At 59.7% G+C, this 27298-nt stretch overlaps 3 protein-coding genes across 4 annotated transcripts; all 3 read right to left on the reverse strand.

The window, feature by feature from the left end:
• Window positions 1-924: 924 nt before the first annotated feature.
• LOC138733900 (class II histocompatibility antigen, B-L beta chain-like) lies at window positions 925-6284 on the reverse strand. The gene is made up of 5 exons (XM_069881417.1): window positions 6055-6284; window positions 3863-4132; window positions 2383-2664; window positions 2200-2306; window positions 925-1013 (listed from the first exon to the last, which is right to left on the reverse strand). The coding sequence occupies exons 1-5, from the start codon at window positions 6269-6271 to the stop codon at window positions 1005-1007; spliced, it is 885 nt and encodes a 294-aa protein (XP_069737518.1). The 5' UTR covers window positions 6272-6284; the 3' UTR covers window positions 925-1004.
• A 5184-nt stretch (window positions 6285-11468) lies between these two features.
• LOC138733898 (class II histocompatibility antigen, B-L beta chain-like) lies at window positions 11469-27186 on the reverse strand. 2 transcript variants are annotated; one of them, XM_069881414.1, is made up of 5 exons: window positions 26918-27164; window positions 24563-24832; window positions 23083-23364; window positions 22900-23006; window positions 11469-11492 (listed from the first exon to the last, which is right to left on the reverse strand). In XM_069881414.1, exons 1-5 carry the CDS (start codon window positions 27132-27134, stop codon window positions 11484-11486), a joined length of 885 nt encoding a protein of 294 aa, XP_069737515.1. In that variant the 5' UTR covers window positions 27135-27164; the 3' UTR covers window positions 11469-11483. The 2 variants fall into 2 exon arrangements, with proteins under 2 accessions (XP_069737515.1, XP_069737514.1); XM_069881413.1 differs by lacking the exon at window positions 11469-11492 and adding an exon at window positions 21794-21925 and having other exon boundaries at window positions 26918-27186.
• On the reverse strand, window positions 11477-16346 carry LOC138733901 (HLA class II histocompatibility antigen, DR beta 5 chain-like). Its single transcript, XM_069881418.1, has 5 exons — window positions 16095-16346; window positions 14493-14762; window positions 13096-13377; window positions 12913-13019; window positions 11477-11492 (listed from the first exon to the last, which is right to left on the reverse strand). Exons 1-2 carry the CDS (start codon window positions 16309-16311, stop codon window positions 14494-14496), a joined length of 486 nt encoding a protein of 161 aa, XP_069737519.1. The 5' UTR covers window positions 16312-16346; the 3' UTR covers window positions 11477-11492; window positions 12913-13019; window positions 13096-13377; window position 14493.
• Window positions 27187-27298: the final 112 nt, after the last annotated feature.

Here is a 27298-nt window from a genome sequence, read left to right on the forward strand (position 1 = left end):
ATCCTCCCCCGGCCATGGGCAGGGACAACTCCCACTGGATCAGGGGCTCCAAAGCTCCTCCAGCCTGAACCCCTCCAGGGATGGGGCAGCCCGGGTTTCTCTGGCTTCCTGGGCCAGGGCCTCCCCTCCTTCATTCCCATCCCTTCTGGTAGGAAAAGGCCCTGGGGCGCTGGTCGACAGCGGCCCAACAGGATCCAGCAGTGGCCCCGGAGGCCCAGGTGGCCACCAGCATCCTGGCTGGGGTCACCATGGGGTGTCCAGCAGGCACAGGGATGGGATCGTCCCCTGGGGAGGCCGCACCTGGAACCCTGGGGTCAGTTTTGGGCTCCTCACTCCAAGAGGGACCTGGAGGGGCTAGAGCGTGTCCGGAGAAGGGGATGGAGACCCTGGGAAGGGACGTGGTTTGGGAGTGACCTCGGGTCAAGAGTTGGATTGGATCTGGAAGGACTTTTCCAACCCAACCCATTCCAATGTTCCCTGGTTCCAAGAGGGACCTGGAGGGGCTGGAGAGCGTGTGGAGAAGGGACCGGACCTGGGAGGGGTGTGGAGAGGCCGGGAAGGGTCTGAGGGATCTGAGGGGGCTTTGGTGTGGAGAAGAGGAGCTGAGGGGAGACCTCGTCGCTCTCTGCAGGTGGCGGAGAGGAGGTTGGAGCGAGGTGGGTGCTGGTCTCTCCTCCCAAGGAACAAGGGATGGGACGAGAGGGACCGTCCTCCAGTTGGGAGAGGGGAGGGGGAGACCTGAGCTGCACCCTCAGGTGGATCCCAGTGCCTCCCAGTCTGCCCAGCTCAGCTCCCAGAGCCTCCCAGTGTCCCCATCTCCCTCCCAGTGCCTCCCAGTGTCCCCAGCGAGGTTGCAGTGAAGCCCCCAGTGCAGCTCTCAGTGTTTATCAAGCATCGAGGCAGCAGCGGGGGGGCTGGGGGGAGCCCGCAGTGGGGCAGGCGGGGGTCGGGGGGCTGGGGGGCACGGGCGGCGCTGGAGCGGCTACGCAGGAGCTGGGGTTCCTTCAGGAGCTCTGGGGGGGAAAGGGAGGAGATGAGGGGGGCAGGGACCCCAAACCCCAGGGAACCACCACAATCCAGAGACCCCCAAACCCCAAGTGCCCCCAAACACCAGGAACCCCTCAAACCCCAGATCCCCCCCGACCTCATGGACCCCCAGTCCCTAGGTCTCCACAAGCCCTTGGGATCTCTCGAGGTCCTGGAACCCCCAGAGACCTGAGGGACTTTCCCAAACCCCAGGGACTCGGGGACTCAAACCCCAGGGATCCCCCAAAACCCATGTGCCCGCAAACCTGGAGGATTCCCAAGTCCCACCAAACCCCAAGGATCCCGAAACCCTAGAAACACCCAACGCCCCAGATCCCTTAAACCCTAGGGACCCCCAGACTCCAGGGACCCCAAAACCAAAGAGAACCCCAGATCACAATGACCCCCCGCCCCAAGCCCCAGGCCTCCCCAGGACCCAGTGATCTCCCAGACCCTAATGACTCCCCAAAGACCCAGGTCCCCACAGACCCTAATGACGCCCCCAGACTCCAATGACTCCCCAAAACCCCAGATCCCCCCAAGACCCTAATGACATCCCCAGACCCCAATGAACCCCCAGAACGAAATGACCCCCCAGACCCCAATGATCCTCCAAAGTCCAGGTCCTCCCAGACCCCAATAACCCCCAAGACCCCAATGAACCCCCAAACCCCAGCACTCCCATACCCCAAAGACCCCCTCTCAAATCCCAGGTCCCCCCAGAACCCAATGATCCCCCAGACCTCAATGACCCCCAAAAGCCCCAGATGCCCCCAAAACCCAGTGAGCCCCAAGAACACAAAGGTCCCCCAACCCCCACATCCCCACCAAACCCCAGACGCCTCAAACCCCCAGATCCCACCAGATCCCAAAGACCCCTGAAATCCCAGGTCCCCCCAGAACCCAATGAACCCCCAGACCTCAATGACCCCCAAAAGCCCCAGATGCCCCCAAAACCCAGTGAGCACCAAGAACTCAAGGGCCCCCCAATCCCCACATCCCCACCAAACCCCAGACGCCTCAAACCCCCAGATCCCACCAGATCCCAAAGACCCCCGAAGTCCCAGGTCCCCCCAGAACCCAATGAACCCCCAGACCCCATTGACCCCCAGACCACAATGACTCTCCAGACCCCTATGACCCCCAAACCCCTGCCCCCTGTCCCCCGCTGACCTTGTTGCGGCCGTAGAGGACGAGCCCCAGCGCCAGGAAGACGAAGCCCAGCACGAAGCCCCCCACCCCCGTCAGCATCTTGCTCCTGGCGCCGTCCGCCTGCAGCTCTGCGGGGCCGAGAGCAGGGGCTCAGGGCTCGGGGGGCCCCGTCCCACTCCCCCTGCCCCCAGCCCAGGCTCTTACCCCACGCCTGGGTGACGGGGCGCTGCAGGCTGGCGTGCTCCACCTGGCACGTGTAGGTGTCCCCGCGCTGCGGGATGCTTTCCAGCATCACCAGCACCTGGTAGGTCCAGTCTCCGTTCTGCATCACGTCCGTGGACACCACGCCCTCCACCTCCTCGTGCCCGTTCTTGAACCACTTCACCTCGATCTCGGCGGGGTAGAAATCCGTCACGGCACAAACCAGCCTGTCGGGCTGGGGCAGGGAGCCCGACTGCACGGGGTGGATTTCCACCTGGGGCTGCACTGGGGGAGAGCGCCAGAGAGCTGCCCCGGGGCTGCCAGAGCCCAGGGGCCACCCAGCCTGGACCAGGGCTCGCCCTCTGCTCCCCAGACAGGGGGCCGGGGGCTCGCGGGGCAGGCCGGGAGGCAGAGGGCACAGAGGCGCTGCTGGGAGAGGGCTCCGACACCCTCAAGCCCAGCCGGAGCTCTCCAGGGGTGAGAAAGCATGGAATGGCGAGGCTGGGAAGGACCTTGGAGATGCTCAAGCCCAAATGGAATGACTGTCCAGGTATGAGGAACCAGACAGCAATGAATTGCTAGGTTGGGAAAGACCTTGGAGACCCTCAAGGCCAACCAGAGCTCTCCAGGTTAGAGGGACTGGAAAGCATTGAATCACTAATTTGGGAAAGACCTTGGAGACCCTGAAGCCCAGTTGGAGCTCTCCATGTACGAGGAATCAGAAAGCATTGAATCGCAAGGTTGGGAAAGAGCTTGGAAATCCTCAAGGCCACCTGGAGCTCTCCAGGAGCGAGAAGCCATTGAATCACAATGTGGGGAAAGACCTTGGAAACCCTCATGCTCAGCCTGGAGAAGCTTTACAGCAAAGAGGAACCAGAAAGCATTGAATCACGAGGTTGGGAAAGACTTTGGAGACCTTCAAACCCAACCAGTACGAACTCTCCAGGTACGAGAGACCAGAAAATATTGAATCGCTAGGTTGGGAAGGACCTTGGAGACCCTCAAGGTCAACTGGACGCGGCCACTGCTAACCCAGATCTCCGAGCACTTCATCTGCCCGGCTTGGGAACCCCTCCAGGGATGGGGACTCCACCACCTCCCTGCGCAGCCGTTCCAGGGCCTGAGAGCCCTTCTGGGGAAGAAAGTTGTGCTGCCGTCCAAGCCGAACCCCTGTGGCCACCACCCAGCCCCGTCCTCGTCCAGCGGGTCGGTCTCTTCTCGCCAGGAACAAGCGATGGGATGAGAGGAACCCCCTGCGGCTGGGCCAGGGGAGGTTTGGGCTGGAGACTGGGCTGTGGGCAGGGCCGGGAGCTGGACTGGAGGAGCCCTGGGGGTCCCGTCCAGCCGCGGCCGTGGTGGGGCTGGGGGCCTCGGGGAAGGGCGCGGGGGCTCTGCGCGAGCGCGGCACGGACACGCGCTGCCCTCCTGCGCCCGGGGGCTTGGCTCGTGCCCGACCCCCGGAGAGGGGCTGCCACGCGCTCACCTCGACGATCCACAACAGAATCCTTTGCCACCTCGTAGTTGTGTCGGCAGAACCTGTCCACTGCAGCTCGTCTTTCCTCCAGGATGTCCTCCTGGCTGTTCCAGTATTTGGCATCAGGCTCGCCCAGGGGGGTGTCGGCCACGAAGACCCCCACAGCGCTGTCGAAGTGCACGTGCTGCTCCCGGTTGTAGATATCTCTGTACACATACCTCACCCGCTCGGTGCCGTTGGTGAAGTAGCAGTCGGCTTTATGCTGGTACTGGAAGAATCCTGTTGGTGCAGAGCTGGGGTGAGGAGCCGCTGCCCCTTCCCCCTCCAGCGCCCAGTGATGGGGCAGGTGGGAGGATGCCTGGGGACCCCCTTTCAAATCCATCCCTTCCCTCTGCATCCATCCCTTCCCTTTTCAACATCTTTATCAACGACCTGGATGAAGGCATCCGGGGCACCCTCAGCGACTTTGCAGAGGACACTAAGCTGGGAGGAGCTGTCGATCCCCTGGAGGGTTTTGAGTCTCCAAAGGCATCTGAACAGGCTGGAACACTGGGATCCACCACTTCCCTCAAGGTCAATCTCTCCTCTCTAGATCCTATAATTCCCTGTGGATCCATAACTTCCCTTTCAATCCATCCCTTCCCCCCGGATCCAAAACTTCCCTTTCAATCCATCCCTTCCCTCTGGATCCTTCCCTTCCCTCTCATTCCATCCCTTCTCTCTCCATCCAGCCCTTCTCTCTCGGTCCATCCCTTCTCCCACTGTTCCCACCATCCCACACACTCTGGTGTCGCTGACAAACTCACTGAGACGCCCCCAATCCCACTCTCGGTGTCACTAGTGACAACAGTGACGAGGGTGATCGGACCGTTCATAGTGACAGAGATGGAGATGATGGTCGTACCCGTCACGGTGCTGCTGATGCTGATGGGGATGGAGATCACGGAACGGTTTGGGCTGGAAGGGACCTCAAAGCCCATCCCCTTCCAACTGCTGCCATGGGCAGGGGCAAATCCCACTGGATCAGGGGCTCCAAGCCCCATCCAACCTGCCCTTGAACCCTCCAGGGATGGGGCAGCCACCCCTGCTCTGGGCAGCCCCTTTCTGTACTGGAAGCTCCTCAACAAGGCAGGAGAACCCCAACTCTCTCCAGCCCTCGCATCATCCCCGTGGCCTCCTCTGGCCTCGCTCCAACAGCTCCGTGTCCTCCCCATGCTGAGGGCTCCGGAGCTGGACTCGGGCTCCAGGTCGGGTCTCCCCAGAGCCAGCAGAGGGGCAGGATCCCCTCCCTCCTGCTGCTCCCCTGGCTTTGGATGCAGCCCGGGACACGGCGGGTTCTGGGCTGGGAGCCCACTCTGCTGCCTCGTGGGGAGCTTCTCCTCCCCCAGCACCCCAAGTCCTTCTCCTCAGGGCTGATCCCGATCCATCCTCCACCCAGCCTGGCCTTGGGCTTCCATTGCCCTGGCCCAGTGCAGGACCTCGCCCTTGGCCTCCTTGGACCTCACGAGGTTCACCCAGCCTTGACTCTCCTGATCGTCCATGTCCCTCTGGATCCATCCCTTCCTTCAAATCCCTCCCTTCCCTCTGGATGCATGCCCTTGCTCTGGATCCACTCCCAAAATCTAGGTTCATCACTTCCCTTCGGACACATCCCTTCCCTCTAGCTCCATCCCTTCCCTCCAGGTGCATCCCTTCCCCCTAGCTCCATCCCTATCCTCTGGATCCATCCCTCCCCTCTGGACTCGCCATTACCCTCTGGGTCCATTACATCCTATGAGTCCATCTCTTCCCTCTGGATCCAGCCCTTCCCCCTAACTCCATCCTTTCCCTCTAAGTCTGTCACTTCTGTCTGGCTCCATCCCTACCCTCTGGATCCATCCCCTCCCCCTAACTCCATATCATCCCTCCATGTCCATCTCTTCCCTCTGGTTCCATCCCTTTCCTCTGGATCCAGCACTTCCCTCTAGGACAATCCATTCTCCCCAGATCCATCCCTTCCCCCTGGATCCATCCTTTCCCCCTAGTTCTATCTCTTTCCTCCAGGTCCCTCCCAACTCATCCCCAGGCTCATGCCCGGGGACCCCCTTTCCCCATGCCACCCCCTCTCCCCCTGGCTCGCCCTCGCGGCCCCCCAAGCCGGGGTTGGGCTCCGGCCCCCCGGCAGCGCCCAGCACCTCCCCACGCCGTGGGGCTGAGCTCACCTCGGGTCTCGTCGCCGGCAGCCCCGTGGGCTCCCAGCGCCACCAGTGCCACCAGCACAGCCCCAGCTCCCAGCACGCCAGCAGCCCCCATGGTGCTCCCGGCACAGAAGGCAGAGGTGCCGGCACCCCCGAGCCAGCCGCACTCTGCCCCAGTGCTGCCCAGTGGCGCCACTGGCAGTCCCAGCGCGGCCCAGTGCGCAGCGCAGCTGGGCAGCATCACTCGTCTCCAGGCAGAGGTGCGGGCGCGCGGCCGTCCGTCTGTCTGCTCCTCAGGGTGCTCTGGGCCGGGGCTCTGCCTGGGAACAGCTGAGGCGCCCTCGGGGCTCCCTGCCATTGGCCCACAGCTTGGAGAGCTTCTCCTGCCCCAGCTGCCCCGTCCTTCTCCTCTGGGGGCATCTCTTCCCCTGGATGCACCACTGCTCTCTGGATCCATCCCTGCCCTCTGGGTCCATCCCTGCCCTCTGGATCCATCCATTCAGGCTGGATATTAGGAAAATTTTTTCATGGAAAGGTTCATTGGGCACTGGAACAGGCTGCCCAGGGAGGGGGTTGAGTTTCCTGGAGGTGTTTAAGGGATGGGTGGACGAGGTGCTGAGGTTTAGTGGCCAACAGGAATGGTTGGAGTCAATGATCCAAGAGGCCTTTTCCAACCTGGTGATTCTATCATTCAGTCTCATTCAATCCATCCTGTCTGGATCCAAGCCTTCCCTCTGGGTCTAACACTTGCATCGGGACCCATCTCTTTCCTCCCATCTTATCATTTCCCTCTAGGTCCATCCCTTCCCTCTAGGTCCATCCCTTCCCTCTGGGTCCATCCCTTCCCTCCAGGTCCATCTCTTCCCCCTGGATCCATCCCTTCCCTCTGGATCCATCCCTTCCCTCTGGGTCCATCCCTTCCCTCTGGATCCATCCCTTCCCTTTTCAACACCTTTATCAATGACCTGGATGAAGGCATCCAGGGCACCCTCAGCGACTTTGCAGAGGACACTAAGCTGGGAGGAGCTGTCAATCTCCTGGTGGGTTTTGAGTCTCCAAAGGGATCTGAACAGGCTGCAACGCTGGCATCCACCACTTCCCTCTGGGTCAATCTCTCCATTCTAGATCCTATAATTCCTTCTGGGTCCATAACTTCCCTTTCAATCCATCCCATCCCTCTGGATCCATGCCTGCCCTCTGGATCCATCCCTGCCCTCTGCATCTATCCCTTCCCTCTGGGTCCATCCCTTCCCTCTGGGTCCACCCCTTCAAGCTGAACATTAGTGAAAAGCATCTCATGGAAAAGGTCTTCAGGCACTGGCAGAGGCTGCCCAGGGAGGGGGTTGAGTCACCTTCCCGGAGCGGTTTAAGGGACGGGTGGACGAGGTGCTGAGGGACATGGGTTAGTGATTGATGGGAATGGTTGGACTCGATGATCCAGAGGGTCCTTTCTACCTAGTGATTCTGGGATTCTGTTATTCTGTGATCCTGCTCTGGGACTTCAACCACCCCAACATCTGCTGGAAAAGTATCCCGGCAAGCTGTGGGCAATCCAGGAGACTCCTGGAGTGCATTGAGGGTCACTTCTTAGCGCAGCTGGTAGAGACCCCCACCCGAGGAGATGCAAAACTGGACCTGGTGGTCACCAATACGAGCGAACTCACCAGCGACATTAGGATCGGTGGCAGCCTGGGCTGCAGGGATCGGGCACTGGTGGAGTTGAAGGTCCAGAGGGATGGAATCATAGAATCATAGAATAACCAGGTTGGAAGAGACCCACCGGATCATCGAGTCCAACCATTCCTATCAAACACTAACCCATGTCCCTTAGCACCTCGTCCACCCGTCCCTTAAACCGCTCCGGGAAGGTGACTCAACGCCCTCCCTGGGCAGCCTCTGCCAGTGCCCAATGACCCTTTCTGTGAAATTTTTTTTCCTAATATCCAGCCTAAACCTCCCCTGGTGGAGCTTGAGGCCATTCCCTCTCATCCTGTCCCCCGTCCCTTGGGAGAAGAGCCCAGCTCCCTCCTCTCCACAACCTCCTCTCAGGGAGTTGCAGAGAGCAATGAGGTCTCCCCTCTGCCTCCTCTTCTCCAGGATAAACCACCCCAGGTCCCTCAGGCCTGTACTCCAGCCCGTTCACCAGCTTTGTTGCTCTTCTCTGGACTCGCTCCAGAGCCTCAACATCCTTCTTGTGGTGAGGGGCCCAGAACTGACCCCAGGATTCGAGGAGCGGTCTCACCAGTGCCGAGTCCAGAGGGAGAAGAACCTCCCTGGACCTGCTGGTCACGCCGTTTCTGATCCAAGCCAAGATGCCATTGGCCTTCTTGGCCACCTGGGCCACGGCTGGCTCATGTTCAGTCGCTGTTACCAACACCCCCAGGTCCCTCTCCTCCAGGCAGCTTTCTAGACAGACTTCTCCTAGTCTGTAGCTGCCCAGGGTTGTTGTGCCCCAAGGTGAAGTGAAGAGGGTGGTTAGCAGGACAGTAGCATTAAATTTCCAGAGGGCAGACTTTGATCTCTTCAGCAGGCTGGTTGGCAAAGTCTCATGGGAGACAGTCCTTAAGGGCAAGGGAGCCCACGAGGGCTGGGAGCTCTTCAAAAGGGAAATGCTAGCAGCTCAGGAGAAAGCCATCTCCATGTTCCGGAAAAAAAAGCCGGCAGGGGAGAAAACCATCTTGGTTGAACAGAGAGATCTTGAGTGATATCAAGAAGAAGAGAAATGTTTATGGGCTCTGGAATAGGGGACAGGCCTCTTGGGTGGACTACAGGAGGGAAGTGAGATTGTGTAGGGAAAAAATCAGAAGGGCTAAGGCTCAGCTAGAGATCAGATTGGCAAAGTCTGTGAAAGATAACAAAAAATCTTTCTATAAATATATAAATAATAAAAGGAGGACCAGGGAGACCATACAGTCCCTATTGGACACAGAAGGAACAACAGTGACAGGGGATGAGGAAAAGGCTGAGGTACTTAATGCCTTCTTTGCCTCAGTCTTTAATTGTAAAGAGAGTCGTTCCGTCTGTGCACAAACCCAGGAGCTAGAGGAGCCAAATGAGGCTCCCGTGAGCCAAGAGGAGGTGGTCAGAGCCTTGCTAGCCCAACTAGACACCCACAAGTCTATGGGGCCGATGGGATTCACCCAAGGGTATTGAAGGAGCTGGCAGGTGTGCTGGCCAAACCCCTTTCCATCATCTTCCAACAGTCCTGGAAGACTGGGGAAGTCCCACTGGACTGAAGGCTGATGTTGTGCCCATCTACAAGAAGGGTCGCACGGAGGATCCAGGGAACTCCAGGCCTGTCAGTCTGACCTCAGGGCCAGGGAAAGTCATGGAGCAGGTGATCTTGAGTGTGATCATGAAGCACATGCAAGAGAACCGGGTGATCAGGCCCAGTCAACACGGGGTCACAAAAGGCAGGTCTTGCCAAACTAACCTGATCGCCTTCTATGACAAAGTGACTCGGCTGCTGGATGAGGGAAAGGCTGTGGATGGATCTTCCTGGACTTCAGTAAAGCCTTTGACACAGTTTCTCACAGCATTCTGCTTCGGAAACTGTCACCTCTGGGCTGGACTGGCGCACACTCTCCTGAGTGGAAAACTGGTTGGCTGGAGGGCCCAGAGAGTGGTGGGAAATTGTGTGAAATCCAGCTGGAGGCCAGTGACAAGTGGTGTCCCCAGGGCTCAGTGCTGGCTCCAGCCCTGTTCAATGTCTTTATCAATGACCTGGATGAAGGCATCGAGTGCACCCTTAGCAAGTTTGGGGATGACACTGAGCTGGGTGGAAGCTGGATCTGCTGGAGGGTCGGGAGGCTCCAAAGGGATCTGAACAGGCTGGACTGCTGGGCTGAGACCAATGGGATGAGGTTTAACAAGGCCAAATGCCGGGTCCTGCACTTCGGGCACAACAACCCTGAGCAGCTCCAGACTAGGAGAAGTCTGTCTAGAAAGCTGCCTGGAGGAGAGGGACCTGGGGGGGTTGGTTGACAGCGACTGAACATGAGTGGCCCAGGTGGCCAAGAAGGCCAATGGCATCTTGGCTTGGATCAGACACGGCGTGACCAGCAGGTCCAGGGAGGTTATCCTCCCTCTGGACTCGGCACTGGTGAGACCGCTCCTCGAATCCTGTGTTCAGTTCTGGGCCCCTCACCACAAGAAGGATGTTGAGGCTCTGGAGCGAGTCCAGAGAAGAGCAACAAAGCTAGTGAGGGGGCTGGAGAACAGGCCTTATGAGGAACGGCTGAGAGAGCTGGGGGTGTTTGTCCTGGAGAAGAGGAGGCTGAGGGGAGACCTCATTGCTCTCTGCAACTCCCTGAGAGGAGGTTGTGGAGAAGAGGGATCTGGGCTCTTCTCCCAAGGGACAGGGGACAGGACGAAAGGGAATGGCCTCAAGCTCCACCAGGGGAGGTTTAGGCTGGACATTAGGAAAAAATTCTTCACAGAAAGGGTCATTGGGCACTGGCAGAGGCTGCTCAGGGAGGGCGTTGAGTCCCCTTCCCTGGAGAGGTTTAAGGGACGGGTGGACGAGGTGCTGAGGGACATGGGTTAGTGTTTGATAGGAATGGTTGGACTCGATGACCCGGTGGGTCTCTTCCAACCTCGTGATTCTATGATTCTATGACTTTATGATTCAATGAAAAGGCCCTGGGGCGCTGGTCGACAGCGGCCCAACAGGATCCAGCAGTGGCCCCGGAGGCCCAGGTGGCCACCAGCATCCTGGCTGGGGTCACCATGGGGTGTCCAGCAGGCACAGGGATGGGATCGACCCCTGGGGAGGCCGCACCTCGAACCCTGGGGTCAGTTTTGGGCTTCTCACTCCAAGAGGGACCTGGAGGCGCTGGAGCGCGTCCGGAGAAGGGGATGGAGACCCTGGGAAGGGAGGTGGTTTGGGAGTGACCTCGGGTCAAGAGTTGGATTGGATCTGGAAGGACTTTTCCAACCCAACCCATTCCAATGTTCCCTGGTTCCAAGAGGGACCTGGAGGGGCTGGAGAGCGTGCGGAGAAGGGACCGGACCTGGTAGGGGTGTGGAGAGGCCGGGAAGGGTGTGAGGGGTCTGAGGGGGCTTTGGTGTGGAGAAGAGGAGCTGAGGGGAGACCTCGTCGCTCTCTGCAGCTGGTGGGGAGGAGGTTGGAGCGAGGTGGGTGCTGGTCTCTTCTCCCAAGGAACAAGGGATGGGACGAGAGGGACTGTCCTCCAGTTGGGCGAGGGGATGGGGAGACGTGAGCTGCACCCACAGCTGGATCCCAGTGCCTCCCAGTCTCCCCATCTCCCTCCCAGTGCCTCCCAGTCTCCCCAGCGAGGTTGCAGTGAAGCCCCCAGTGCAGCTCTCAGTGTTTATCAAGCATCGAGGCAGCAGCGGGGGGGCTGGGGGGAGCCCGCAGTGGGGCAGGCGGGGGTCGGGGGGCTGGGGGGCGCGGACGGCGCTGGAGCGGCTGCGCAGGAGCTGGGGTTCCTTCAGGAGCTCTGGGGGAAAGGGAGGAGATGAGGGGGACAGGGACCCCAAACCCCAGAGAACCACCACAATCCAGAGACCCCCAAGTCCCACCAAACCCCATTGACCCTGCAAACCCCAGGTCCCCGTACATCCCAAGGATCCTGAAACCCTAGAAACACCCATTGCCCCAGATCCCTTACACCCTCGGGACCCCCAGACTCCAGGGACCCCAAAACCCCAGTCACCAACAACACCCACAGACCGCAAAGATCCACCCAAACCCCAGGTTCCCTCCAGACCGCAGGTCACCCCCAGACCCCAATGACCTCCCAAACCCCGGGTCCCTCCAGACCCAGGGACCCCAAGACTCCAGGGAGCACCGTGAACACTATGGACTCTGCAAAGACCAGGGACACCCAAACCCGGGACCCCCTGAACCCCACATTCCCCCCGCCAAACCCCAGAGACCCTCCAACCCCAAGGACACTCCAGACCCCAGAGAACCCCAAACCCCAAGTGCCCCCAAACACCAGGAACCCCTCAAACCCCAGATACCCCCCGACCTCATGGACCCCCAGTCCCTAGGTCTCCACAAGCCCTTGGGATCTCTTGAGGTCCTGGAACCCCCAGAGTCCTGAGGGACCTTCCCAAACCCCAGGGACTGAATTGAAACTCAGGGACTCAAACACCAGGGATCCCCCAAACCACATGTGCCCACAAACCTGGAGGATACCCAAGTCCCACCAATCCCCAAGGATCCTGAAACCCTAGAAACACCCAATGCCCCAGATCCCTTAAACCCTAGGGACCCCCAGACTCCAGGGACCCCAAAACCAGAGAGAACCCTGAATCACAATGACCCCCCTCCAAACCCCAGGCCTCCCCAGGACCCAATGATCTCCCAGACCCTAATGAATCCCCAAAGACCCAGGTCCCCAAAGACCCTCATGATGTCCCCAGACTCCAACGAACCCCCAAAACCCCAGATCCCCCCAAGACCCTATTGACATCCCCAGACCCCAATGAACCCCCAGAACGAAATGACCGCCCAGACCCCAATGATCCTCCAAAGTCCAGGTCCTCCCAGACCCCAATAACCCCCAAGACCCCAATGAACCCCCAAACGCCAGGACTCCCATACCCCAAAGACCCCCTCCCTAATCCCAGGTCCCCACAGAACCCAAAGATCCCCCAGACCTCAATGACCCCCAAAAGCCCCAGATGCCCCCAAAACACAGTGAGCCCCAAGAACTCAAAGGCCCCCAAATCCCCACATCCCCACCAACCCCCAGACCCCCCAGACCCCTCAAAGCCCCAGATCCCAAAGACCCCCGAAGTCCCAGGTCTCCCCAGAACCCAAAGAACCCCCAGACCCCATTGACCCCCAGACCCCAATGACACCCAGACCCCACTGAGCCCCAGCCCGCTGTCCCCCTGTCCCCCGCTGACCTTGTTGCGGCCGTAGAGGACGAGCCCCAGCGCCAGGAAGACGAAGCCCAGCACGAAGCCCCCCACCCCCGTCAGCATCTTGCTCCTGGCGCCGTCCGCCTGCAGCTCTGCGGGGCCGAGAGCAGGGGCTCAGGGCTCGGGGGGCCCCGTCCCACTCCCCCTGCCTCCAGCCCAGGCTCTTACCCCACGCCTGGGTGACGGGGCGCTGCAGGCTGGCGTGCTCCACCTGGCACGTGTAGGTGTCCCCGCGCTGCGGGATGCTTTCCAGCATCACCAGCACCTGGTAGGTCCAGTCTCCGTTCTGCATCACGTCCGTGGACACCACGCCCTCCACCTCCTCCTGCCCGTTCTTGAACCACTTCACCTCGATCTCGGCGGGGTAGAAATCCGTCACGGCACAAACCAGCCTGTCGGGCTGGGGCAGGGAGCCCGACTGCACGGGGTGGATTTCCACCTGGGGCTGCACTGGGGGAGAGCGCCAGAGAGCTGCCCCGGGGCTGCCAGAGCCCAGGGGCCACCCAGCCTGGACCAGGGCTCGCCCTCTGCTCCCCAGACAGGGGGCCGGGGGCTCGCGGGGCAGGCCGGGAGGCAGAGAGCACAGAGGGGCTACTGGGAGAGGGCTCCGACACCCTCAAGCCCAGCCGGAGCACTCCAGGGGTGAGAAAGCATGGAATGACGAGGCTGGGAAGGACCTTGGAGATGCTCAAGCCCAACTGGAATGACTGTCCAGGTATGAGGAACCAGACAGCAATGAATCGCTAGGTTGGGAAAGACCTTGGAGACCCTCAAGGCCAACCAGAGCTCTCCAGGTTAGAGGGACTGGAAAGCATTGAATCACTAATTTGGGAAAGACCTTGGAGACCCTGAAGCCCAGTTGGAGCTCTCCATGTACGAGGAATCAGAAAGCATTGAATCGCGAGGTAGGGAAAGAGCTTGGAGATCCTCAAGGCCAACCAGAGCTCTCCAGGAGCGAAAAACCATTGAATCACAATGTGGGGAAAGACCTTGGAAACCCTCAAGCTCAGCCTGGAGAAGGTTTAGAGCAAAGACGAACCAGAAAATATTGAATCGCAAGGTTGGGAAGAACTTTGGAGACCCTCAAGGCCAACTGGACGCAGCCACTGCTAACGCAGATCTCCGAGCACTTCATCTGCCCGGCTTGGGAACCCCTCCAGGGATGGGGACTCCACCACCTCCCTGCGCAGCCGTTCCAGGGCCTGAGAGCCCTTCTGGGGAAGAAAGTTGTGCTGCCGTCCAAGCCGAACCCCTGTGGCCACCACCCAGCCCCGTCCTCGTCCAGCGGGTGGGTCTCTTCTCGCCAGGAACAAGCGATGGGATGAGAGGAACCCCCTGCGGCTGGGCCAGGGGAGGTTTGGGCTGGAGACTGGGATGTGGGCAGGGCCGGGAGCTGGACTGGAGGAGCCCTGGGGGTCCCGTCCAGCCGCGGCCGTGGTGGGGCTTGGGGCCTCGGGGAAGGGCGCGGGGGCTCTGCGCGAGCGCGGCACGGACACGCGCTGCCCTCCTGCGCCCGGGGGCTTGGCTCGTGCCCGACCCCCGGAGAGGGGCTGCCACACGCTCACCTCAACGATCCACGGAGAAAGAGGAATACACCTCGTAGTTGTGTCGGCAGAACGTGTCCACTGCAGCCCGTGCATCTTCCAGGATGTCCTCCTGGCTGTTGAAGTATTTGGCTGAAGGCTCGCCCAGGGGGGTGTTGGCCACGTAGACCCCCACATCGCTGTCGAAGTGCACGTAATGTACCCGGTTGTAGATTTGTCTGTGGACAAACCTCACCCGCTCGGTGCCGTTGGTGAAGTAGCAGTCGGCTTTATGCTGGTACTGGAAGAATCCTGTTGGTGCAGAGCTGGGGTGAGGAGCCGCTGCCCCTTCCCCCTCCAGCGCCCAGTGATGGGGCAGGTGGGAGGAGGCCCGGGGACCCCCTTTGAAATCCATTTCTTCCCTCTGGATCCACTCCCAAAATCTAGGTTCATACCTTCCCTCTGGATCCAGCCCTTCCCTCTGGCTCCATCCCTTCAATCTGGATCCAACCCTTCCCTCTGGGTCCATCCCTTCCCTTTGGTCCATCCATTCAGGCTGGATATTAGGAAAATTTTTTCATGGAAAGGGTCATTGAGCACTGGAACAGGCTGCCCAGGGAGGGGGTTGAGTTTCCTGGAGGTGTTTAAGGCTTGGGTGGACGAGGTGCTGAGGTTTAGTGGCCGACAGGAATGGTTGGAGTCGATGATCCAAGAGGCCTTTTCCATCCTGGTGATTCTATCATTCTGTCTCGTTCAGTCCATCCTGTCTGGATCCAAGCCTTCCCTCTGGGTCTAACACTTGCACCGGGGCCCATATCTTTCCTCCCATCTTCTCATTTCCCTCTAGGTCCATCCCTTCCCTCTAGGTCCATCCCTTCCCTCTAGGTCCATCCCTTCCCTCTAGGTCCATCCCTTGCCTCTGGATCCATCTCTTCCCTACGACCCCACCCTTCCCACTAGCTCCGTCCCTTCGTCCTAGCTCCATCTCATCCCTCTAGGTCCATCTCTTCCCTCTGGTTCCATCCCTTCTCTCTGTATCCAACACTTCCCTCCAGGACAATTCATTCTCTCCAGATCCATCTCTTCCCCCTGGATCCATCCTTTCCCCCTAGTTCTATCTCTTCCCTCCAGGTCCATCCCTTCCCTCTAACTCCATCACTTCCCTCTTAGTCCATCCTTGCCTCCTAGTTCCATCCCTTCCCCCTAGCTCCATCCCTTCCCTCTGGATCCATCCCTTCCCTCCAGGTTTATCCCTTCCCTCTAGCTCCATCTATTCCCTCTAGATCTGTCACTTCCCCTGGCCCCATCCCTTTCCTCTGGATGCAGTCCTTCCCTCTAGCTCCATCCCTTCCCTCTACCTCCATCCCTTCCCTTCAGGTCAATCCCTTCCCACAAGCTCCATCCCTTCCCTCTGGATCCATCCCTTCCCTCTAGCTCCATCCCTTACCCTTGTCTCCATCCCTTACCCCTAGCTCCATCCCTTCCCTCTGGATCCATCCCTTCCCCAGGCTCATGCCCGGGGACCCCCTTTCCCCATGCCACCCCCTCTCCCCCTGGCTCGCCCTCGCGGCCCCCCAAGCCGGGCTTGGGCTCCGGCCCCCCGGCAGCGCCCAGCACCTCCCCACGCCGTGGGGCTGAGCTCACCTCGGGTCTCGTCGCCGGCAGCCCCGTGGGCTCCCAGCGCCACCAGTGCCACCAGCACGGCCCCAGCTCCCAGCACGCCAGCAGCCCCCATGGTGCTCCCGGCACAGAAGGCAGAGGTGCCGGCACCCCCGAGCCAGCCGCACTCTGCCCCAGTGCTGCCCAGTGGCGCCACTGGCAGTCCCAGCGCGGCCCAGTGCGCAGCGCAGCTGGGCAGCATCACTCGTCTCCAGGCAGAGGCGCGGGCGCGCGGCCGTCCGTCTGTCTGCTCCTCAGGGTGCTCTGGGCCGGGGCTCTGCCTGGGAACAGCTGAGGCGCCCTCGGGGCTCCCTGCCATTGGCCCACAGCTTGGAGAGCTTCTCCTGCCCCAGCTGCCCCGTCCTTCTCCTCTGGGGGCATCTCTTCCCCTGGATGCACCACTGCCCTCGGGATCCATCCCTGCCCTCTGGATCCATCCCTTCCCTCTGGGTCCATCCCTTCCCTCTGTATGCATCCCTTCCTTCTGGATCCATCCCTTCCCTCTGGGTCCATCCCTTCCCTCTGGGTCCATCCCTTCTCTCTAGTTCCATCCCTTCTCTCTGGATCCAACTCTTCCCTTTTCAACATCTTATCAATGACCTGGATGAAGCCATCGAATGCACTCTCAGCAAGTTTGCAGAGGACACTAAGCTGAGAGGAGCTGTCCATCTACTGGAGGGTTTTGAGTCTCCAAAAGGATCTGAACAGGCTGGACTGCTGGGATCCACCACTTCCCTCTGTTTCCATCTCTCCCTCCTAGATCCTTTAATTCCCTCTGGATCCATCCCTTCCCTTTCAATCCATTCCTTCCTTTTCAATCCATCCCTTCCCTTTCAATCCGTTCCTTCTCTCTGGGTCCATCTACTTCCTCTGGACACATCCCTTTCCTCAGATCCTTCCCTTCCCTCTAGGCCAATCCCTTCCCCCTAGCTCCATCCCTTCCCCCGAGCTCCATCTCATCCCTGTAGGTCCATCTCTTCCTTCTGGTTCCATCCCTTCTCTCTGCATCCAACACTTCCCTCTAGGACAATTCATTCTCTCCAGATCCATCCCTTCCCCCCAGTTCTATCTCTTCCCTCCAGGTCCACCTCTTCCCTCTATCTCCATCCCTTCCCTCCGGATCCATCCCTTCCCTCCAGGTCCATCCCCTCCCTCTAGCTCCATCTCTTCCCTCTTAGTCCATCCTTGCCTCCTAGCTCCATCCCCTCCCCCTAACCCCATACCTTCCCCCAACTCCATCCCTTCCCTCTAGGTTTGTCACTTCCCCCTGACTCCATCACTTCCCTCTGGATCCAGCCCTTCCCTCTAGCTCCATCCCTTACCCCTGTCTCCATCCATTACCCCTAGCACCATCCCTTCCCTCTGGATCCATCCCTTCCCCGTAGCTCCATCCCTTCCTTCTGGATCCATCCCTTCCCTTTTCAACATCTTTATCAATGACCTGGATGAAGGCATCCAGGACACCCTCAGCGACTTTGCAGAGGACACTAAGCTGGGAGGAGCTGTTGATCTCCTGGAGGGTTTTGAGTCTCCAAAGGGATCTGAACAGGCTGGAACGCTGGGATCTTCCACTTCCCTCTGGGTCCATCTCTCCCTTCTAGATTCTATAATTCCCTCTGAATCCATAACTTCCCTTTCAATCCCTCTGGATCCATAACTTCCCTTTGGATCCTTCTCTTCCCTTTGGATCCTTCCCTTCCCTCTGGGTCCATCCCTTCCCTTTGGGGCCATCCATTCAGGCTGGATGTCAGGAAATTTTTTTCATGGAAAGGGTCATTGGGCACTGGAATAGGCTGCCCAGGGAGGGGGTTGAGTTTCCTGGAGGTGTTTAAGGGATGGGTGGACGAGGTGCTGAGGTTTACTGGCCGACAGGAATGGTTGGAGTCGATGATCCAAGAGGCCTTTTCCAACCTGGTGATTCTATCATTCCGTCTCATTCACTCCATCCTGTCTGGATCCAAGCCTTCCCTCTGGGTCTAACACTTGCACCGGGGCCCATCTCTTTCACAGAATCACAGAATCACAGAATCACAGATTAACCAGGTTGGTAGAGACCCACCGGATCATCGAGTCCAACCATTCCCATCAATCACTAACCCATGTCCCTCAGCACCTTGTCCACTCGTGCCTTAAACACCTCCAGGGAAGGTGACTCAACCCCCTCCCTGGGCAGCCTGTTCCAGTGCCCAATGACCCTTTCTGTAAAGAATTTTTTCCTAACGTCCAGTCTAAATCTCCCCTGGCGGAGCTTGAGGCCATTCCCTCTTGTTCTGTCCCCTGTCACTGGGGAGGAGAGGCCAGCACCCTCCTCTCTACAACCTCCTTTCAGGTAGTTGTATAGAGCAATGAGGTCTCCCCTCAGCCTCCTCTTCTCCAGGCTTTCCTCCCATCTTATCATTTCCCTCTGGGTCCATCCCTTCTCTCTGGGTCCATCCCTTCCCTCTGGGTCCATCCCTTCATGCTGGACATTAGGGAAAAGCATCTCATGGAAAGGGGCATTGGGCACTGGCAGAGGCTGCCCAGGGAGGGGGTTGAGTCACCTTCCTGGAGGGGTTTAAGGGACGGGTGGACGAGGCGCTGAGGGACATGGGTTAGTGATTGATGGGAATGGTTGGACTCGATGATCCAGAGGGTCCTTTCTACCTAGTGATTCTGGGATTCTGTTATTCTGTGATCCTGCTCTGGGACTTCAACCACCCCAACATCTGCTGGAAAAGTATCCCGGCAAGCTGTGGGCAATCCAGGAGACTCCTGGAGTGCATTGAGGGTAACTTCTTAGCGCAGCTGATAGAGACCCCGACCCGAGGAGATGCAAAACTGGACCTGGTGGTCACCAATACGAGCGAACTGACCAGAGACATTAGGATCGGTGGCAGCCTGGGCTGCAGGGATCGGGCACTGGTGGAGCTCAAGGTCCAGAGGGATAGAATCATCGAATCATAGAATAACCAGGTTGGAAGAGACCCACTGGATTATCGAGTCCAACCATTCTCATCAAATACTAACCCATATCCCTTAGCACCTCGTCCACCCGTGCCTTAAACCCCTCCAGGGAAGGGGACTCAACCACCTCCCTGGGCAGCCTCTGCCACTGCCCAATGACCCTTTCCGTGAAGAATTTTTTCCTAATGTCCAGCCTAATTCTCCCATGGTGGAGCTTGAGGCCATTCCCTCTCGTCCTGTCGCCTGTCACTTGGGAGAAGAGGCCAGCTCCCTCCTCTCCACAACCTCCTTTCAGGTAGTTGTAGAGAGCAATGAGGTCTCCCCTCAGCCTCCTCTTCTCCAGGATAAACACCCCCAGCTCTCTCAGCCGCTCCTGTTGTTCTCCAGCCCCCTCACCAGCTTTGTTGCTCTTCTCTGGACTCATTCCAGAGCCTCAACATCCTTCTTGTGGTGAGGGGCCCAGAACTGACCCCAGGATTCGAGGAGCAGTCTCACCAGTGCCGAGTCCAGAGGGAGAAGAATCTCCCTGGACCTGCTGGCCACGCCGTGTCTGATCCAAGCCAAGATGCCATTGGCCTTCTGGGCCACCTGGGCCACTGCTGGCTCATGTTCAGTCGCTGTCAACCAACACCCCCAGGTCCCTCTCCTCCAGGCAGCTTTCTAGACAGACTTCTCCTAGTCTGTAGCACTGCATAGGGTTGTTGTGCCCCAAGTGCAGGACCTGGCATTTGGCCTTGTTAAACCTCATGCCATTGGACTCAGGCCATGGATCCAGCCTGCTCCGATCCCTTTGGAGCCTCCCGACCCTCCAGCAGATCGACACTTCCACCCAGCTTAGTGTCGTCCGCAAACTTGCTCAGGGCGCACTCGATGCCTTCATCCAGGTCATTGATAAAGACATTGAACAGGGCTGGACCCAGCACTGAGCCCTGGGGACACCACTTGTCACTGGCCTCCAACTGCAACTATTGCTCCTTCTGCGTCCAATAGGGACTGTATGGTCTCCCTAGTCCTCCTTTTATTATTTTTATATTTATAGAAGGATTTTTTGTCATCTTTCACAGGCTGAGAGAGTTGGGGTTGTTCAGCCTGGAGAAGAGAAGGCTCCGAGGAGACCTTAGAGTAGCTTCCAGTGCTCTGGGAAGGGGCTCCAAGAGAGCTGGGGAGGGGCTGTTCACAAAGGCTTGGGGTGACAGGACAAGGGACAATGGGGATAAACTGGAGAGGGGCAGAGTTTGACTGGACATAAGGAGAAATCTCTTCACCATGAGGATGGGGAGGTCCTGGAACAGGTTGCCCTGGAAGGTTGCATCTGCCCCATCCCTGGAGGGGTTCCAGGCCAGGTTGGATGGGGGATTGGAGCCCCTGATCCAGTGGGAGGTGTCCCTGCCCAGGGCCAGAGGGCTGCGACTGGATGAGCTTTAAGGTCTCCGCCAACCCAAACCATTCTATGATTCTGTGACTCTATGACTCTACGATAATAACACGAAAATCAGTCCTTGGGAAGGAAAAGAATGTTGGAAAATTTATAGATGGGAAATCTCTCCAGTCCCAGCTCTGGTCTCGCTGCCCACGGCTGATGGAGATGACGGCCCCGCGGTGCCCAGGCTGGGTGAGGGATGCTGGCTTCCCAGAACTCCCAGCATGGGATGGGTTGGGCTGGAAGGGACCTCAAAGCCCATCCAGGTCCAATCCTGGTGGTGCTAATGCTGATGGCGATGGAGATGATGGAATTGTGGAATGGTTTGGATTGTGAGAGACCTCAAAGCTCATCTAGTTTGACTCGTGGTGGTGCTAATGCTGATGGTGATGGAGATCATGGAATGGTTTGGGTTGGAAGGGACCTCCAAGCCCATCCCGATCCTCCCCAGGCCATGGGCAGGGACAACTCCCACTGGATCAGGGGCTCCAAAGCTCCTCCAGCCTGAACCCCTCCAGGGATGGGGCAGCCCGGGTTTCTCTGGCTTCCTGGGCCAGGGCCTCCCCTCCTTCATTCCCATCCCTTCTGGTAGGAAAAGGCCCTGGGGCGCTGGTCGACAGCGGCCCAACAGGATCCAGCAGTGGCCCCGGAGGCCCAGGTGGCCACCAGCATCCTGGCTGGGGTCACCATGGGGTGTCCAGAAGGCACAGGGATGGGATCGTCCCCTGGGGAGGCCGCACCTGGAACCCTGGGGTCAGTTTTGGGCTCCTCACTCCAAGAGGGACCTGGAGGGGCTGGAGCGCGTCCGGAGAAGGGGTTGGAGACCCTGGGAAGGGACGTGGTTTGGGAGTGACCTCGGGTCAAGAGTCGGATTGGATCTGGAAGGACTTTTCCAACCCAACCCATTCCAATGTTCCCTGGTTCCAAGAGGGACCTGGAGGGGCTGGAGAGCGTGCGGAGAATGGACCGGAGCTGGGAGGGGTGTGGAGAGGCCAGGAAGGGTGTGAGGGGTCTGAGGGGGCTTTGGTGTGGAGAAGAGGAGCTGAGGGGAGACCTCGTCGCTCTGTGCAGCTGGCGGGGAGGAGGTTGGAGCGAGATGGGTGCTGGTCTCTTCTCCCAAGGAACAAGGGATGGGACGAGAGGGACTGTCGTCCAGTTGGGAGAGGGGAGGGGAAGACGTGAGCTGCACCCACAGCTGGATCCCAGTGCCCCCCAGTCTGCCCAGCTCGGCTCCCAGTGCCTCCCAGTCTCCCCATCTCCCTCCCAGTGCCTCCCAGTGTCCCCAGCGAGGTTGCAGTGAAGCCCCCAGTGCAGCTCTCAGTGTTTATCAAGCATCGAGGCAGCAGCGGGGGGGCTGGGGGGAGCCCGCAGTGGGGCAGGTGGGGGTCGGGGGACTGGGGGGCACGGACGGCGCTGGAGCGGCTGTGCAGGAGCTGAGGTTCCTTCAGGAGCTCTGGGGGGGAAAGGGAGGAGATGAGGGGGGCAGGGACCCCAAACCCCAGGGAACCACCACAATCCAGAGACCCCCAAACCCCAAGTGCCCCCAAACACCAGGAACCCCTCAAACCCCAGATACCCCCCGACCTCATGGACCCCCAGTCCCTACATCTCCACAAGCCCTTGGGATCTCTCGAGGTCCTGGAACCCCCAGACACCTGAGGGACCTTCCCAAACCCCAGGGACTCGGGGACTCAAACCCCAGGGATCCCCCAAACCCCATGTGCCCGCAAACCTGGAGGATACCCAAGTCCCACCAAACCCCAAGGATCCCGAAACCCTAGAAACACCCAACGTCCCAGATCCCTTAAACCCTAGGGACCCCCAGACTCCAGGGACCCCAAAACCAAAGAGAACCCCAGATCACAATGACCCCCCCCCCCAAAGCCCCAGGCCTCCCCAGGACCCAGTGATCTCCCAGACCCTAATGACTCCCCAAAGACCCAGGTCCCCACAGACCCTAATGACGCCCCCAGACTCCAATGACTCCCCAAAACCCCAGATCCCCCCAAGACCCTAATGACATCCCCAGACCACAATGATCCTCCAAACTCCAGGTCCTCGCAGACCCCAATAACCCCCAAGACCCCAATGAACCCCCAAACCCCAGCACTCCCATACCCCAAAGACCCCCTCTCAAATCCCAGGTCCCCCCAGAACCCAATGATCCCCCAGACCTCAATGAACCCCAAAAGCCCCAGATGCCCCCAAAACCCAGTGAGCCCCAAGAACTCAAAGGTCCCCCAATCCCCACATCCCCACCAAACCCCAGACGCCTCAAACCCCCAGATCCCACCAGATCCCAAAGACCCCCGAAGTCCCAGGTCCCCCCAGAACCCAATGAACCCCCAGACCCCATTGACCCCCAGACCACAATGACTCTCCAGACCCCTATGACCCCCAAACCCCTGCCCCCTGTCCCCCGCTGACCTTGTTGCGGCCGTAGAGGACGAGCCCCAGCGCCAGGAAGACGAAGCCCAGCACCAAGCCCCCCACCCCCGTCAGCATCTTGCTCCTGGCGCCGTCCGCCTGCAGCTCTGCGGGGCCGAGAGCAGGGGCTCAGGGCTCGGGGGGCCCCGTCCCACTCCCCCTGCCCCCAGCCCAGGCTCTTACCCCACGCCTGGGTGACGGGGCGCTGCAGGCTGGCGTGCTCCACCTGGCACGTGTAGGTGTCCCCGCGCTGCGGGATGCTTTCCAGCATCACCAGCACCTGGTAGGTCCAGTCTCCGTTCTGCATCACGTCCGTGGACACCATGCCCTCCACCTCCTCCTGCCCGTTCTTGAACCACTTCACCTCGATCTCGGCGGGGTAGAAATCCGTCACGGCACAAACCAGCCTGTCGGGCTGGGGCAGGGAGCCCGACTGCACGGGGTGGATTTCCACCTGGGGCTGCACTGGGGGAGAGCGCCAGAGAGCTGCCCCGGGGCTGCCAGAGCCCAGGGGCCACCCAGCCTGGACCAGGGCTCGCCCTCTGCTCCCCAGACAGGGGGCCGGGGGCTCGCGGGGCAGGCCGGGAGGCAGAGAGCACAGAGGGGCTACTGGGAGAGGGCTCCGACACCCTCAAGCCCAGCCGGAGCTCTCCAGGGGCGAGAAAGCATGGAATGGCGAGGCTGGGAAGGACCTTGGAGACCCTTGAGCCCAACTGGAATGACTGTCCAGGTATGAGGAACCAGAAAGCAATGAATTGCTAGGTTGGGAAAGACCTTGGAGACCCTCAAGGCCAACCAGAGCTCTCCAGGTTAGAGGGACTGGAAAGCATTGAATCACTAATTTGGGAAAGACCTTGGAGACCCTGAAGCCCAGTTGGAGCTCTCCATGTATGAGGAATCAGAAAGCATTGAATCGCGAGGTTGGGAAAGAGCTTGGAGATCCTCAAGGCCACCTGGAGCTCTCCAGGGGCGAGAAACCATTGAATCACAATGTTGGGAAAGACCTTGGAAACCCTCAAGCTCAGCCAGGAGAAGGTTTTCAGCAAAGAGGTACCAGAAAGCATTGAATCATGCGGTTGGAAAGGACCTTGGAGACCTTTAAACCTAACCGGTACGAGCTCTCCAGGTATGAGAGACCAGGAAATATTGAATCGCAAGGTTGGGAAGAACTTTGGAGACCCTCAAGGCCAACTGGACGCGGCCACTGCTAACGCAGATCTCTGAGCACTTCATCTGCCCGGCTTGGGAACCCCTCCAGGGGTGGGGACTCCACCACCTCCCTGCGCAGCCGTTCCAGGGCCTGAGAGCCCTTCTGGGGAAGAAAGTTGTGCTGCCGTCCAAGCCGAACCCCTGTGGCCACCACCCAGCCCCGTCCTCGTCCAGCGGGTCGGTCTCTTCTCGCCAGGAACAAGCGATGGGATGAGAGGAACCCCCTGCGGCTGGGCCAGGGCAGGTTTGGGCTGGAGACTGGGATGTGGGCAGGGCCGGGAGCTGGACTGGAGGAGCCCTGGGGGTCCCGTCCAGCCGCGGCCGTGGTGGGGCTGGGGGCCTCGGGGAAGGGCACGGGGGCTCTGCGCGAGCGCGGCACGGACACGCGCTGCCCTCCTGCGCCCGGGGGCTTGGCTCGTGCCCGACCCCCGGAGAGGGGCTGCCACGCGCTCACCTCGACGATCAATGGTGAAAGGAATCCACGCCTCGTAGTTGTGTCGGCAGAACGTGTCCACTGCAGCCCGTTTATACTGCAGGATGTCCTCCTGGCTGTTCCAGTATTCGGCATCAGGCTTGCCCAGGGGGGTGTCGGCCACGAAGACCCCCACATCGCTGTCGAAGTGCACGTTCTGTACCCTGTTGTCGATGTGTCTCTCCACAAACCTCACCCGCTCGGTGCCGTTGGTGAAGTAGCAGTCGCCTTTAAACTGGTACTGGAAGAATCCTGTTGGTGCAGAGCTGGGGTGAGGAGCCGCTGCCCCTTCCCCCTCCAGCACCCAGCGATGGGGGAGGCGGGAGGATGCCTGTGGGGACCCCCTTTCAAATCCATCCCTTCTCTCTGGATCCACTCCCAAAACCTAGGTTCACACCTTCCCTCTGGATCCAGCCCTTCCTTCTAGCTCCACCCCTTCCCCCTAGCCCCATCTCTTCCCCCTAACTCCATCCCTTCCCCCCAGGGCTCTGCCTGGGAACAGCTGAGGCGCCCTTGGGGCTCCCTGCCATTGGCCCACTGCTTGGAGAGCTTCTCCTGCCCCAGCTGCCCCGTCCTTCTCCTCTGGGGGCATCTCTTCCCCTGGATGCACCACTGCCCTCTGGATCCATCCCTGCCCTCTAGCTCCATCTCTTCCCTCTTAGTCCATCCCTGCCTCCTAGTTCCATCCCCTCCCCCGAACTCCATCTCTTCCCCCTGGCTCCATTCCTTCCCTATAGGTCTGTCACTTCCCCCTTGCTCCATCCTTTCCCTCTAGCTCCATCCCTACCACCTGTCTCCATCCCTTCCCCCTAGCTCCATCCCTTCCCTCTGGATCCATCCCTTACCTCTGGATCCATCCCTTCCCCCTGGATCCATCCCTTCCCTCTGGATCCATCCCTTCCCCCTAGCTCCATCCCTTCCCTCTGGGTCCATCCCTTCCCTCTGGGTCCAGCCCCACCCTCTGGGTCCATCCCATCCCTCTGGATCCATCCTTTCCCTCTGGATCCATCCCTTCCCTTTTCAACATCTTTATCAATGACCTGGATGAAGGCATCCAGGGCACCCTCAGCAAGTTTGCAGAGGACACTAAGCTGGGAGGAGCTGTCGATCTCCTGGTGGGTTTTGAGTCTCCAGAGGGATCTGAACAGGCTGGAAGGCTGGGATCCACCACTTCCCTCTGGATCCATCTCTCCATTCTAGAATCTATAATTCCCTCTGAATCCATAGTTTCCCTTTCAATCCCTCTGGATCCATCCCTTCCCTCTGGATCCATCCCTTCCCTGTGGGTCCATCCCTTCCCTTTTGAGCCATCCATTTTTTCATGGAAAGGGTCATTGGGCACTGGAACAGGCTGCCCAGGGAGGGCGTTGAGTTTCCTGGAGGTGTTTAAGGGATGGGTGGATGAGGTGCTGAGGTTTAGTGGCCAACAGGAATGGTTGGAGTCGATGATCCAAGAGGCCTCTTCCAACCTGGTGACTCTATCATTCCGTCTCATTCAATCCATCCTGTCTGGATCCAAGCCTTCCCTCTGGGTCTAACACTTGCATCGGGGCCCATCTCTTTCCTCCCATCTTATCATTTCCCTCTAGGTCCATCCCTTCCTTCTAGGTTCATCCCTTCCCTCTGGATCCATCCCTTCCCTCTGGATCCATCCCTTCCCTTTTCAACATCTTTATCAATGACCAGGATGAAGGCATCCAGGGCACCCTCAGCGACTTTGCAGAGGACACTAAGCTGGGAGGAGCTGCCAACCTCCTGGTGGATTTTGAGTCTCCAAAGAGATCTGAACAGGCTGGAACGCTGGGATCCACCACTTCCTTTGGGGTCAATCTCTCCCCTCTAGATCCTGTAATTCCCTCTGGATCCATAGCTTCACTTTCAATCCATCCCTTCCCTCTTGATCCTTCCCTTCCCTCCAGGTCCATCCCCTCCCTCTAGCTCCATCTCTTCCCTCTTAGTCCATCCCTGCCTCCTAGTTCCATCCTTTCCCCCTAACTCCATCTCTTCCCCCTAGCTCCCTTCCTTCCCTCTAGGTCTGTCACTTCCCCCTGGCTCCATCCCTTCCCTCTGGATCCAGCCCTTCCTTCTAGCTCCTTCCCTTCCCTCTACCTCCATCCCTACCACCTGTCTCCATCCCTACCCCCATCTCCATCCCTTCCTTCTAGCTCCGTCCCTTCCCTCTGGATCCACCCCTTCCGCAGGCTCATGCCCGAGGACCCCCTTTCCCCATGCCACCCCCTCTCCCCCTGGCTCACCCTCGCGGCCCCCCAAGCCGGGGTTGGGCTCCGGCCCCCCGGCAGCGCCCAGCACCTCCCCACGCCGTGGGGCTGAGCTCACCTCGGCTCTCCTCGCCGGCAGCCCCGTGGGCTCCCAGCGCCACCAGTGCCACCAGCACGGCCCCAGCTCCCAGCACGCCAGCAGCCCCCATGGTGCTCCCGGCACAGAAGGCAGAGGTGCCGGCACCCCCGAGCCAGCCGCACTCTGCCCCAGTGCTGCCCAGTGGCGCCACTGGCAGTCCCAGCGCGGCCCAGTGCGCAGCGCAGCTGGGCAGCATCACTCGTCTCCAGGCAGAGGCGCGGGCGCGCGGCCGTCCGTCTGTCTGCTCCTCAGGGTGCTCTGGGCCGGGGCTCTGCCTGGGAACAGCTGAGGCGCCCTCGGGGCTCCCTGCCATTGGCCCACAGCTTGGAGAGCTTCTCCTGCCCCAGATGCCCCGTCCTT

The sequence above is a fragment of the Phaenicophaeus curvirostris genome, unplaced genomic scaffold, assembly GCF_032191515.1.
Source record: "Phaenicophaeus curvirostris isolate KB17595 unplaced genomic scaffold, BPBGC_Pcur_1.0 scaffold_44, whole genome shotgun sequence".
Classification (NCBI taxonomy): Eukaryota; Metazoa; Chordata; class Aves; order Cuculiformes; family Cuculidae; genus Phaenicophaeus; species Phaenicophaeus curvirostris.

What these genes read in the sequence shown, in the direction of transcription:
- LOC138733900 (XM_069881417.1), bottom strand. Translation starts at nt 6,271, where the DNA reads ATGCTGCCCAGCTGCGCTGCGCACTGGGCCGCGCTGGGACTGCCAGTG. An exon ending in TGCCGGCGACGAGACCCGAG is followed by an intron (nt 4,133 to 6,054) that starts GTGAGCTCAGCC and finishes CTGCACCAACAG; the next exon opens with GATTCTTCCAGTACCAGCAT. An exon ending in TTCTGTTGTGGATCGTCGAG is followed by an intron (nt 2,665 to 3,862) that starts GTGAGCGCGTGG and finishes GCTCTCCCCCAG; the next exon opens with TGCAGCCCCAGGTGGAAATC.
- LOC138733901 (XM_069881418.1), bottom strand. Translation starts at nt 16,311, where the DNA reads ATGCTGCCCAGCTGCGCTGCGCACTGGGCCGCGCTGGGACTGCCAGTG. An exon ending in TGCCGGCGACGAGACCCGAG is followed by an intron (nt 14,763 to 16,094) that starts GTGAGCTCAGCC and finishes CTGCACCAACAG; the next exon opens with GATTCTTCCAGTACCAGCAT.
- LOC138733898 (XM_069881414.1), bottom strand. Translation starts at nt 27,134, where the DNA reads ATGCTGCCCAGCTGCGCTGCGCACTGGGCCGCGCTGGGACTGCCAGTG. An exon ending in TGCCGGCGAGGAGAGCCGAG is followed by an intron (nt 24,833 to 26,917) that starts GTGAGCTCAGCC and finishes CTGCACCAACAG; the next exon opens with GATTCTTCCAGTACCAGTTT. An exon ending in CCCCGTCACCCAGGCGTGGG is followed by an intron (nt 23,007 to 23,082) that starts GTAAGAGCCTGG and finishes TCGGCCCCGCAG; the next exon opens with AGCTGCAGGCGGACGGCGCC.